The 14,762-nt window shown below is 36.7% G+C and overlaps 1 protein-coding gene across 1 annotated transcript in view; it reads right to left on the reverse strand.

The window, feature by feature from the left end:
- Positions 1 to 14,762, reverse strand: part of LOC106931503 (CUB and sushi domain-containing protein 3-like) — a 219,087-nt gene that overhangs the window by 125,259 nt on the left and 79,066 nt on the right. Inside the window, 7 exon segments of the mRNA XM_088014026.1 lie at positions 1,415 to 1,531; positions 6,342 to 6,536; positions 6,873 to 7,060; positions 8,439 to 8,577; positions 9,933 to 10,124; positions 11,811 to 12,013; positions 13,851 to 13,977. Of these exon segments, the coding sequence (XP_087870152.1) occupies positions 1,415 to 1,531; positions 6,342 to 6,536; positions 6,873 to 7,060; positions 8,439 to 8,577; positions 9,933 to 10,124; positions 11,811 to 12,013; positions 13,851 to 13,977 (1,161 nt within the window).

The raw sequence follows: 14,762 nt of genomic DNA on the forward strand, positions 1-14,762 counted from the left end.
TTTCTAATAATGTGCTTGGATATGAGCACTTATGCAATGGCATTCATTGGATTACTGATTTTGTAAGAGGAAGCATTAACTTGACAAAGATTAAAAACACATTTCCAGTGGTTTTATATGATATTCAAAAACCACTTTGTGGCTTTCATTAGTTCTATGCAGTAATAATCAAAACTAATAGAAGCAAATGTTTAAAATATATCACTGAGTAATTATACTCCATATAACTCAAACTTTCAATTGAATTTAAATAGATATTATTTTCTAAAATGCAGATAAATGGGATTTTTATGTTATTCATAACTTTATTGAAGGATAAAATACCAAAATAGTTTCTTTAAAAGAAGGTTTTTTTCCCCCCTTCAAAACCATGCATTTATTTGGTCTTGGCTTCATTGAAAAAACATGATGCACTACCCTCTAAATAAGAGCGTGTGCTATAAACATTCACAACATCATGCTTTCATTTTCAACCCAACATTGTTACTTTGCTCCAACTGGGATGCGAGTCTCGGTTGTTCAGAGAGCATTTCAATCAAGCCACATCACAGCTGTCTTGCTCATCATCAATAGCCTCGGTTTCTACAGCACATCCCCAAAAAGAAAAGTCAGAGGCACAGGTGGGAATATTGCTTGGCAAATTCCACACACCATTAAGCTTGTGCCAGCAGTTTAGGCAAGACAGCATTTTGATGCATTATTTATTAAAAAAGACCTGTGGGTTCCCGGACACCAGGAGCAGCAGGAGATGGGAGCAAAAGATGTAAACAGTCGGAGAGGATCATCACACAAGGGATGAATGCGTGTTTCATGAATGCGGGGGTTTAGTGAATAAAAAGCTGCCTGGATTTCTGCAGCTTATTATGAATACTAGGGACTGTTGAGCAGAAATATGTCAAGGTCTTCATGGGATCTTTGCTAAATTTTAGATAAGCAAACATGCCCTGATCAGATGACAATTCCTCCGCTCCATCTATTTCGACAAAATATTTGCGGTTTGACCTATCTTTCCACTACTCCTGCTGGGAAGACCGTTTTTCATGTCAACATTTACAATTGTTTGCTCTGATTCAAACAAATCCATGATGAACAGTGACTGAGAATCACACACATCACATTCAAAGTAACTATGTACCAATAGAGATTTAATTTGTCATAAACCAACTTTTTCCACCAACTTGACTCTAAAAGAATCACATTTGACAGTAAGCTTGTATTTTCTCATATAATGTACCTGATCCTCATTAGACAAACTTCACAAAACCCTCCACAAAATCATCTCTGGAAGTTAAATATTCTTGCTTCAGGTCTGAAGTAAACAGACCCCTTTACAACCTTACCATATAAAAATGGACAGAAACAGATCAACAACATTTTTATAGAACTTCATGCAAATAATGCTTAAAATGCTTACCGAAGTCTCCCGGGACAAAGATGTCATAGACACAGCTCTGACCTCTACTGTAATTATGTGGGTAATTTGGGGAGAGAACGGTTCCCTCTAAACCAGTAAAGTGACCTCCGCAGGGAGCTACAGGGACAAGAAACAAGAAACACAAAGGCAAATTTAACTAATGTCAAACAGTCATGTCATAATATCCTGGGAGGAAAGAGAATAAACCACATGCAAGTTTTATATGGAAAAATGCAAAATAAGAGGTAAAGAATAGAGTTTAAAAAAAGAAAAATCCTTTTTATGTTAAGCTGCTGACAAATATTCTTGCCAGCACAGTGATAACGGTTTTGAGAAATGTTTTAGAGACATTTTTATGAGTACAGGGTGAGCTGCATCTATCTGGAGGAGTCGATCCTACAGGGGTACACACTTTTTTCGTGATGGTGTGAAACCAAACATGCTGTAGATGAGTTATTATTTATTCATAAAGTCTGGTCAAATCACACAGAATAGGATTTATACACAAACAGATCTATCCTAAGTAAATGTCGACATTTCAACAAAATGACCAAAAGCAGAGAGTTAAAAGAAAAACAGAGGAATACCTAAAGGACAACTCTAAAACCTAAGATTAACGGTGCCTAATTTTGCAGCTGTGAGAGCAGTGCTCTAAACAGAATTAGTAAATGGTCCCAGGTTTTGCATTAGATACCAGTCAGAGGTGGACCGATAAAAACCTGAGACTACACTGGAAGGCTGTTCTACATGACATTGGCGGTATAATTAAACATGTGGTTTGGGCATCTTCTTAGCCTTTCTTTTGGTAATCATAAGTTACTTATATTTACTTTTTTATTCATTTACATTAACCGCCTTTTTGTCATTTTGCAAACATGACCAGTCATACTCCTGCATGTTTTTATTTACTATACTTCCTCATATTACCATCAACAGGTATTCATTTGGCTAATAACTCAGTAATATAGGACTAAATCTACCCTGCATTTGTATCGCATTCTAGAATCTCATCTTAAGCTCCTCGTGATATGCCTAATTTGCCAAGAGGCTCCCTCATGTGCTTATGTCAGACCTGACGGACGCAGCCATCAGGTATGGGACCCTCAACAGTAAACAAACATGCACTCATTTGTCAATGGATAGTTGTCACCAGCTGCTCTGGACCGACTCGACCTACACATGGTACACGTGGTGCCACCGCTTCAAATAGCGAAACACGCAAGAAGCATTTAGAAGAAGTTATTTAAAGTGATCCATAAGCAATTTAGTCATATTTGAATTTTGAAGAAGCAAGAAGCATGAAATTAAACATATGTGACGATAGCAAACGGGACACTCGCTCATGCTATGCTGATGAACAAATGAGAAAGGGAATTTAAGAAAACTGCTCTTAGAAAATAGCCCATTGCTCTGGGTATCTGCTGAGTTTAACAGAGACCTTAAAAAAATGAGTTTTCATGCTGCAGTGATTTTCTTCTAACAGCTGAGCACGAGACTAGACTTACTTCAGGTAGTTTTGTGTGCTTTCATTGATTGATTGGTTAGAATTCCCTAGATCAGTGGTGCCCAAAGTCGGTCTTGGAGGGCCGGCATCCTGCATGTTTCAGTTCTTTCCCTGGTTTAACGCACCTGGATCAAATGATGGCTCGTTAGAAGCCCTAAGAGGAACATTGACAAGCTGAAAAGGTTGTTACTACTACCAGGGAGAGAACTAAAACGTGCAGGATGCCAGCCCTCAAGGACCGACTTTGGACACCCCTGCCCTAGATGCTCAGAAAAAAAGTTAAATTTTTAATTAAATTTGGATATTATTTAAACTTTGACTTAAGATTAAAGTCTCAGAGGTTTAGTTTCAAGAAAGATCAGATCTTCAGTGCAAGAGTCTGCCAGAGAACAGCTGTGAATAAAGATGTTCAGCGTTCCAAGACTTAGAGCTGATTACATTTAAAGAGCCTCATCACCACTTAAATGTGAATTATATTCATAGAAAAGGAAACTGCTAGAGCATAATTAAACAAATGTAGGGACACAAATGTGATGAGAAACTTATGTTTTATTATAAATGGTTGAAAGTTTAAGCAAAGTGAAGATTGAGTCAGTTTGGATTAATGCCTAAAAAGGTGGATTATCTTATAAAATGCAGGATCAACATGCATATCACGATGTATTAATGTTTATTTTAAATGAAAGCTTGTTTGTAAGCACATCTTACAAAAAAATACTGTGAAATAATATTGTACTTTTAAATCATATAAAAGTATAAAATCCTCTCCATTTCTACTCAGTATGATTCCAATGCATACTTCAAGTGGGTCTTATTTTCTTTATTTTGTGCCATTTCTATTTCTATCTGATCACACACTGTGTCATTATACAGAGGAATATTTTAAAGAGAGGTATCTACTAGAGGTAAAACTGTAGCTAATTTTCACAGAGTCTCATATCAAAAATCTTCTTTAACTGTGCCTTTAAGTTCAGCAGCACCTTTGAACAAACTCAAATCACACCAGTGAATTCTTCAACACCATGCAGAATTCATCCTGTTTAAAAAGCGGGGCATTCTGACTGGTGTCTGAAAAAGTGTTGCATGGCCAAAGCCATGCTATCTTGATTCAAAGATGACCATTTCCTGCTGAAAACCTTGTGTTTGTGTTTGGCAGACATCGACTGCTGATGCAAACCTTACATGAAGGTAAAAAGAACATGGTAGAAAGCAAAATGTTAAAATGGATTAGTGGCCAAATCGTGTATATAGACCATAAAATAGTAATGAATTCCCCATGAAAGAGTTGGTTGTGCCAGAATATTTTGCACTTCCATTTTTACAAAGAAGAGATGTCAAAATTTATTTATAAGGGTGACTAAGTGGTCATAGAAAGTTCTTTCAACTGTGAACAACTGGAGACAGTTATAGAAGAAAATCCAAGTGCAAATGTGCAAAAAAGCATTGAGAATATGCAAAAGGATTTCCATGTGGGTAAGAAGTGTGCCACTTATCATTGAAGGAGATATGTGGTTAAGAATGTATACACTTTTCATTCATTAGAATACTATAAATGTAATAATGGTAAAGACTATTATCTCCATCGTTAGAAATTGTTTGAAAAAAATATTATATACATATATATATATTCCTATTCCAGTATGTCAACAACACATGCAGAGTCCTTTTTGATACAGGTTTAAAACATAACTGGGTATGAACATATACAATAGTGAATATTTGCAAAGAATGCAGCAGTTTGACATAAAATATAGTACACTTTTAACCTTTTAAAAGATGAAAAATGACAACTACATCAGCTTATCTCTAAATAAAATGATGGAAGAGTCACTCGACATTCAGTACATTGGTGCATGACATTCAGCCCGGTTAGGGGATCTTTTCAGACTTGGTCTCTGAGTGACAGTCGTTGCAGAGAGATGCTCGTATTCTTTTAGTTCTGCTCTTATCTTCAGCACTGATTAGTGAAGTTTCGCACGTTCCAACTGTAAAGGTAATGAATTTCTCCCTGGTGTGAAAGTGGGTGATCCCATTTCACAATGAAATAGGAGCTAAATTCTAAGTTAACCTTAGCAGATATGATACTTAAAAAATGCATTAAATGATGCAACTGTGGGGGGAGATACTGTGTAGTTTCTTCCATCACCTTAAATTCATCCTATTTTTTTTTCTTTATTATGTAATGCAGACGAGTTTCTGTAAACATCTCCTTTGAAATAAATTATTGGTCTAAACACTTTCAAAACACATAACATAGAACATAGAACAGCACAAACAGAACAGATTTTGTTCTATGTTCGTATGTGCATCAAACATTTGGGTTTGTGCTGTTATAATTTTTAAATTTAACAAAAGGACGTGGACATCTATTTTCCGTTACTGAATGCTGAACTGCAGATTCTGCTCATTGAATAATAGACCACCTCTTCATGCATGAAGAGCTCGTTACAGGATATTTTTATTTAAATTTAGTCTAATCTGTATAATAAATTATGTTCATTTTCTAAAAAACAGACACTATAAATGTGGAATTTAATAAAATGTTCAGATTTTTTTAGATGTTCTTGTCCATGATGAAAAAATGTCTCAGACCATGACTTTAACATGAGTTGATCTAAAGTACAAGCCTAACAAAAGTGGGAAAAACTTGTTTTTTGTAACTAAACGTGGGACTGAACTCTCTCTGACAGAAAAGTCAGGAACTATGTGGAATACAAACTGAGGTTTCAGGCCAGTGTAATGACCTACAGAGTGTTATGTCCTCCAAGTTGGAGCTAAGCTGCTGCATCAACATTGGGAGCTTAAATTCCTCAAAATCTTGTTCATGTTGTAACAAAAATGAAGTAAGAGCTGGACAGGTGGGCAAGCCATCTGCAGTGATTTGGATGCTGTACCCTAGAGAACACCAAGAATTTGCTGGAGGGATTTTGCATCTCACCCAATTTGATCTTGGATATGTCCCCAAGAGGAGCTGGAAAACATTTCACCATGGATAGAATATACATTTTGGAAGAGACAAAGCCCAAAATATACGTTATCAAGTTTTAAAAGACAGCTTTCTAATCTGATACGGCAAATTGGCTGCAGGTCTTCAAATGCATTTGACTTAATTTTCTAGAAAGGAGCTTTTCCTATAAGCTGATTGTGATCCATGTCTGTGAGGAGTTTCATCTAAGTTAATGCTAATATGTTTGACAAGACTGCTCTGTGCATTCCCTTGCAGAAGGAAATACATTATTCGTACAGTGCATGCTTAGGATGCCTGTGGTGCATTAATGTTGTATGAGTATTTTAAATAAACTACAAGTCCCCATTTTATCCACATAAAGTCATGACATTAAAGTACTTTTTGTACTGAAGCTGGTTCTAGCAGTGAAGAATTAAGCACTTCAGGGCTTTCACAGCTGAAATGTTGCCTCTTACCTTGACAGGTAGGTTTGGCTCGGTCCCATTCTGGTCTCTTGCTGTTGCCCATGACACATGTGAGTGTGGAGTGGCCCTGAAGCAGGTACCCAGCCTCACAATGAAATGTCACCATAGATCCCAGCTTGTAGTCTGCACCCATTCTAGTGCCGTTCATTACATTCCCAGGATCAAAACAAGCCTCCCGCAGTTTTGCTGTCAATCAAAATAACAAAGCTTTTACAAGAGGAACAGCTATGAAACACGAGTAAGCTCGCACTTGGGCATAAATTAATATAAATGTAGACCATCAAACAGAAAGCAAGAGATCCGCCAGAATAATTAAAACTCCATAAACTAATGGTGTATTCATTTGGTAAACAAGTAAAAATAAAGGGATAAATTCAAGGCTAAATAACATAGTCGTAAACATTTCTAAATTCAAATTCCTTCATTTATAATTCATCACGGTAAAATCCCCCCGCGCCAACACAGAAAATTATTCTGCAAAAATTGATGCAGAATCCCACTTTGCAAAGGCAATTACAATACCTTTGTATTCCAAGTGAAACCCAGTGTAGCTCACAGTGCCATCGCTTCGAAATGCCAAGTACATGAAGTTGGAGGTGCTCTCAATCTTCTCTGGAAGTTTACTGTCTTGGAAACTGCCAATCAGATGAGCGCTGCTATCAGGCCCATCATATATGTACAAAAAGTCATAGTTGGGTTCAATGCTGAAGCTGCGAAAAAAAGAAGCAAAAACAGACAGGAGACAAAAGTTATTGTTTTGCTAATTTCCAGCGACCAGAATGCACATTAAGAGATGGCTTTAAAATGAGAGTAAGTATTGCTGTGCAAAATGTGAGTCATGCCAAGAGATTTGTTTTGTGCCTTGATACAAAGAGATATATATAAAAAAAGAAGATATCTCACCAGAGAGGTGAGAGGAGATTAAATTGTTGTGACACTGCAGTGGCACAAAATCTTCCCAGACGGTGATGGCAATGCAGTGTGAAAAGATCGTTTCATATTGTAGCGCTGTATATCAAATCATACGCCGCACCAAGAGGGAGAGGAGCATTTGTTTTCAAAATAATGAGCATGGTTTATGACAAATATGTAAATAGCTTGGAGATAATTGCGTTTGAGTTAGATCAAGGCAGCTCCAATTTAAAATCATATCTCCATTCTTTCATTTGGCATTCCCAAGAGGGAGTCTGGATTGTGGTAACTTTATTAGCGGTTCGTTTTGAAAGAAAAAGTTGGAGAAAAGATTTCTGGAGACTTGTTTCTACTTAAGTGAGAGAAGACAGATGGTGCTGAAAGGATAAACCAATGCTGTTTTGCATGTCTTCATAGAAAAAAGAAAAGAAAAAAAAACAATATATGTGAGAAGAAGTAGTCCTATGAAATTTTTGGAGTCAGGCCACATGCTTAGTTTGCAATAAATAATGTAAGGGTCGTGGTCCGGGTTTTATTCAGCACAAGAAATGAGCTGCACTCATATCACGCTTCTGCCATAAAGTATTCACCCAAAAATTCAGTGTCACCATGTTTGAGCAAAGTGGATGGAATGTCTTCCAGCTGTCTACTGAGAAAATTCAGTATTCCATTATCTCCAAATACACCTGGACTCAAACACGGTCCTCTGCATAGCACACATTTCAAACTTTTCTCCATGCAGTTATGTCTTAGCTGGTTCCACAGCAGAAAACAAGCATTTCCATGGCACACGCTGAGCTGCTGTGCACCCAAGGCGAACTGGGTTCATTGAGTTACGGCCAGGTTGCAAACATAACAGGTTTGGAAAAAGCTCTTTTCTGCAAGCCAGCAAGCCATGTCCTCAAAAGACAGAATACATATAATTCTTAAATATTTGGTATCATCTGCAGAAAGATTAAACTTTTACATTTGTCTTCAATATTCTTATGTTATATATTGCAAAGACTTCAGCACTAAATTGGTAAAGGGGAGAGCGGACCCTGAGACATTCATTTCACACTAGTATTTTCTGAATGATAGCAATAACCAGTATAATTCATGCTTATTCTATTTAAGTTACATGGTGTGATGGCTTTATTCATAATCTGTCTTTAAATTATGACACTGTCAGTTTACCTGATGAAGGCCAGAGAAATCACGTAGTCGGAGTGAACTGCAATCAGCCAGTCACAGTCTTTGCTGTGTGGGTATGGGTGTGGATAGTTTGGAGACAGGATAAATCCAGAAGACCCAGTCACATTCCCACCGCAGGGGGCTTGAGTGGCAAAGCAGGAAAGAAGAATTAAGTAGAAGAAAAACGGTGGGTACAAAAAGTTGTTCAATGTTCCTGTCCTCTTGTAAAGTCTTTAGGCAAGCAGAATTTGGTTTGAGGTGAGGTTAGAAAAATGAGGACAGCAGGTCATTCAGTGGACATCTTTGCAGCGGAATAATCTGCTGGGCTTCTGTTATAGGCCAAAATTGGTGCTTTTCTAATTATTTAAATGAAATGAGTATCTCATTATATGCATAATCTCTAGTTGGTTAGACATTCACAATGACTAGTTTAACATATGAATATTTAACAAAAAATGTTCAGAAAATAAAACTATTATAATCAGCTGTCAGTTACTTTTAAAGTGATAATATCTTGAGACAAAAGACAAACAGAAACTAAAATCATATTTCTGATTAAACAGTCAGTGCTATTTATTTTGAATAACCTGCGATATGGCCCTTACATTAATGCCTACTTCCACACCTGAACATGAGATGCAGGTGAGGATCTCGTGTTTATGAGATTCAAGTCTGGAAATATTGAGACAAAGTCTAAAATCTTTGTTTTTGTTTTTTATGTGACTTAATTTCAGGCTTACGTCACAGTATCTGACAAACATGCAGAGCGAACAAGTATGTTTTAACACGTTCAAAGTACTCTTACATATTATATGCATCTAAAAATATATTAAAGTCTTTCCAGGTAAATAAAAAAGTAAAACAACATTCTTATTATGCAACTTTAATACAGTAATTTGGTGTTTAGGGTTCAAGCTTTTGCTGAATTTCAGCCCAAAAAATTCCAAAAAGACGTTGATGGCGGCTGAATGTTGTAAACTCCTCTTACACTGAAATAAGAGCAGCTTTACAATTTTAAAGGATTTGTAATGATTGTACAATACCAGTAAATGCAACAAGGTTCTTTTAAAGCAGAATACCACTGTCTTTAGATAAGCCACCAGCAACTTTAACTCCATTAAACTACTTGGTGTAATTATTTCTAATTGCATTGTTAAGTAATTAGCAGCTAAGCTCTAATAAGTCAATGTGACAGGAGACTATAGCCCTCAGTATTTAACAGGCAACTGAAGTGGATTTGTCCACATAAGAGCTGGAAACAGCTCAAAGACATCTGAAGAGTCTTGTTTAACCTTCATGTATTTTAAAGACACCAGTGAGGGAGAGCTGCAGTCTGTTATTAAACTAACTTTCACTCACCTCTTCTTCTCACTATTTCTCATTTATTCTGATCCCCTACCTTCCCTCACTCCCTCCTTCAATCCATACACTCCTCTCTATCGCCTCTGCACATCCATCCTTTTCTCTCCAAGTCACACTATCGCCCCTCTTCCTCACCGATGCAGCTTGGAGGGCTGGGCTGCCAGTAGTATCTATTTTCCACTTGGATGCAGGTGATTCTGCTCTCTCCCTGCAATTCATATCCCGGATCACAAGAGAAGGTCACGGAGTCGCCGGGCTCCCGCCCTTCTCCGTTGCGACTGCCATTCATGGGAATACCTGGATCTCTGCAGGCTGTTGCCAGTGAACCTGAAGGGCAAACATACAAACACACACATACACACATGTGACACATCAATACAGCAGCATATGCATTTCAGGATCAAATGTGCAGGAAATCAGTGAAGAACACATGTACCCAGACTTGTATCTCATAGTAGACAGCTGTTAAGCTGAAAATATAGGCAACACTGAGCAAATTACTGGCTGATATCAGTCAGTCCACAGCTGTGCAGCAGCTCAGGGTCTAGTGAAAAAAAAAATATTTCCCTCATATATTCCACCTCTAAAGACTATTAAGGATTTAAATTTAAATTAGTGAGTTTTATATAATTTTGTTGCTTACATAGCAAATTGTAATTTAGCTTAAAAAATTGAATAATCTTAAGGGTGAAATTAAAAGGCGCATACATTAATAAAGACACATTTAATGGGATTGTGTGTCATCAATGCAGACATTCCATATTCACAAGATATCTAAACAATAACTCAAATAATTGTCTCCACAAAATCTACAAATACATTTTTTCTAATTACTTTGAGAAAGGGAATTTGTGAAATTACAAAAATATGAAATAAATCTTAATTTCAGTCAAGCTTAAACATTAAACATGTTCCAATGAACATTAGAAATTGCTGAATGTAGAGCAAAGTGTTATTATGAAACAATGACCGTATCTTGAAAACTGCTATAAGACGTATGTTATAGTTCCTAAAAGGAAAGTCAGAATAAGCAAAACATGACATCAGCAAGTCAAAGATTTACAAAAACTAAAAATCTGAAGACCAATCATGTTCTAATTGCTGTTTTTATACAAAAACAAAAGAACACAAGTTTGGACTTGAGCTGTGTAGCAAAGGCAAAAATTATGTAGATTTGGTGCAAGTCAAAAACTAAACACACTGAAAGCCTAAATGACCAGTAAGAAATCAGGTGTGATGATTGTCAAATTATTCTGCAAAGAGCAAACAGAACAGCATAGGGAACAAACAAACGTAAATCAATGAGAATGCAGACCACAAAGCAACAAACATGACTAGAATAGACAGAATGTAAACCTAAATGCTTAATTCTGTCATGACAAACAGAACAACTGTGTTTCAAAAACATGATAAAGTTTAAAACCGCATTAAACTCTTTGCATGGATTTCTAGTGAAACTCTCAACTGCCACTTGAAAATCTTTGAGTGGGTGTACTGTCGGTGGAAAATTACACTTTTGCATTACTAATTTTATTTTAATCTGAAAATAAGCATCTCAGCCAAACAGTGCACGAGTTTGGTATGCAACAAGAAAATCAAGTCCATTTTGTGCACTGTATTCTATATAAATGATATTTACATTAGCCAGCTATGCCTTTATGCTTAAGTGAAGGCCTTTCCAACTTATCTTCTATACAGTCTTTCATTTTCCACTTTCTTGCAGGTGCTTTAGCTTTTAGACTAGTCATTAGCAGAGCTCATGGAGGGCATTAATATCTGAGCAGCAAGCAGCAGACAGTCAGCAATGAAGTGTAAAACACTCTGAGCTTTCACTTTCACTCGTGCTATTGATAAAGGGATGCTTTGCAATATAAATGCTGACAGTGACAAATTATAGCAAACAGGAAGCCTTTTCACAATCCCGCTGCGTGGACTGCTGTAAGTTTAAGCAAATTAGTATTTTCTCTTTTAAAACAACTCTAAGAGCAAACAAACTACAAAAGGCATACTTACTTGAGAAGTCAATAGCAAAACCAGATTTGGTGATGTAAAAGTCCGTCTCAAACTGAATGGTGACAATGTTGAGAGTGGAGTGAATTCCCTCAGGCAGCAGTGAACCGCTGACCTCCTTCAGAGACATCTCATTCTCAGGGGGCCCATCCCAGACTTTCAGGATGTCATGAGACGCCTCTGTGTCGAACGCAAGAAACTGGAGACTGGAAGAGGTGAATTTGAAAGAAAAAAAGTGGAGTTTATAATGTCTGTATTTCTTTGAACAGCCCAGATTTTAAATAAATAAAAACAGTCTGGGGAAAAAAGATAGAAAAGAACAAAACTAAAGTGTTAGCAACAGGCCAATTTAGCTTGAAATACTGACTGTATGATTGTGGGCAGTTTACCAAACCTTTGGAATCATTGATCACTTTCAGACAAAGTTAAGAAGTAGAGCAAAAGACCAGAAGATGATTTGCAATTCCATTAAGTGATAGCCTAAAGCAGCTCCTCTGACAAGGAGCATTATTGTGACCAACTTTATGAAAGTATAACATGTTTACTTCACCCTGGAAGCTTAAATGAGTGTATTATGAAGCAACACAAGATGCTTTCAACCAGAACAAAAAGGCTATCGTTTCCCTTGAAGTCCCTTGGCTCCATTGCTGTTCTTTTCCAATCATTCTTGAAAGAGTTGCTGGAGGCCAACTCTTCTGAAGACATCTAACTGTGACGGAAATTCCTCAAGTTTTCAAGCTCAACTCGACTCAAAAAATGTATAAAAAAATAAAATAGTTGTATATTATTCGGATCTTTTGGAAAGCTGATCTTTAGCTATGAAAGATGGGCTTACAATGCAGTTTTAGGCAAAATCTCTGTGTTAAATTTTGAGGTCCTAAATGATTTCAAAGTCCCCCAAGCTGTATAACCAACATCTGCTAAATATTTGGATGGCATGGTGTTTATTAGGTTGTATCAAGAAATATTTCTGTTTCAAATAGTGAGATTCTCTACACAGGCTTGTTGATGAAACATCTATCTTCCCATCACTTCCAACCAGCGTATCCATCCTTGTAAAAAAAAAAAATGGATTGCCACAGCATGATGATGCCCCCACAAGTTTAGCCCATGAAGATGATGTATTTACTGTGACATACAGCTTTCGTTTCTCTTGTTTTTTTGCCAGACAGTGCTGTATCCAAACAAGCACAATTTTGGTCTGATCTTTTAGTGTCTCTTGCACTTGTTTGCTCCCTCTCAGGGTTTTGGCAAATGCAAATAGTACTTCATGGATTTCTTTCAACAACTGCTTTCTTCTTGAAAACTTTCATAAAGTTCAGACTTGTGGACTGCACTCCTAACAGCTACCAATCAAACATGCTCTCTCACCTGAGCAGGAAATCTCATTAGCTTCTTCAAGGTTACTGTTGAAGAAGCTGAATGGTGACAATTTACCATTCAGCTTATTTTATCTCAGGTGAAAATAAGGTGAATTTTCACCTGCAATAAAGGGTGGCTGTCTGATTATTGCTCTCCCTGCCTCACCTATCAGTCTAGGTGAATGACCAAGTCTTTGCAGATTTTCAGCTGTGCTCATTGGACTGAAAAAAACCTTTTAAGATGTTGAAACCTTGGTTAGGTTTTGATAAGTGGGGTCTAATTTCTACTTCTTCAGAAATGTATCCCACAGCTATCGATTTTGTTCATTGGTCTTAAGGGAGTTTATGATTTACTATAATTCCCCAAACACATCTCTGGAGCTTCACATGACAGCTTAATCTGACTGGATTGACCTTAAATTACACACAGGTGGAATCTATTTACTATTAAGGGGACTTTGGGAAATTAAATTTTATTTAGAGGCATCTGAAAAAACAGAACTGAACACAAATGTACATGAACATAAAATATGGACTTTTGTATTCATTTGTAATATATAATCCTAATACAATAGTGTTTGTAACAGGAAGAACTAGAAAAAAGTTCAAAATGTATAAATACTACTTTAGGGTACAAGTTACACATAATATAGATGCATGAATCTCATGAATGAAGAGTTACCTGACAATGTTTCCAGGGCTGACTTCAATTGTCCAGGTGCACCTTAGGTTATTGTCATAGGGAAATGGATACCCCGGAGACAGGATTCGCCCTGTAGATTCTCCCTTGAAGCTACCCCCACACTCCGCTGCAAGCAAAAAAAAAAAAAAAATATATATATATTAAAGAGAGACCGGTTAAGACATTATATATGTATCTATATCTATTTTGTTGTGTCCTACAGCTGATTACCACCTTGCTATCCATGCTACAATTGAGAACATTTAATTACAAAGATGGCTACATTGACAAGCTATAATCAGTACCAAAACATGGGGCAATGGTAGAAATACCTGAGCAAGGATACAACTTTAGAGAAATGGAAGGAAAATCCTTTTCACATTGAATACAGAAAATATCCTAATTATTGTTGACCATTCAAGTGATCCACCCCTTTAAAACAGAAAGTTAATAACCTTATTCAGAAGGGTCTTTTGTTGTTTATTTTTTCTGCCTAACATTCTTTTTAGCAAACAATGTAAAAAAAAAAAAAAGAAAAAGAAAAACAGACAGAAGAAAGTAGTGCCATTTAAAAGAAAATTCTCCCCACATTGAGAATTTGTAAATAATTTTTTTATCCATCACTGGTAGATACCAATATATTCTAAGCACCTTCTAGACTCAAGCTGTGTGCAGGTAATAGCTTTTTCCATTTGTCTTTTTTTGTTGTTGTTTGTCTCAGCACATACCTGTTTCACATACAGGTATCAATAAGGTATGCATACATCTAATTAGGTCTTCACTTCAAAAAATTGTTGATTAAAACACATTACATAGCCTACAAACACTAGAATGAAAGCTCAATATCAATTTCATAGTTCTTCACTGTATGGTTTCTAATGATTGTATACATCCAGGCCTGCGTCAGGAACC

Source organism: Poecilia mexicana, unplaced genomic scaffold (genome assembly GCF_051168715.1).
Source record: "Poecilia mexicana isolate PSO_F unplaced genomic scaffold, ASM5116871v1 scaffold_16, whole genome shotgun sequence".
NCBI classification, from domain to species: domain Eukaryota; kingdom Metazoa; phylum Chordata; class Actinopteri; order Cyprinodontiformes; family Poeciliidae; genus Poecilia; species Poecilia mexicana.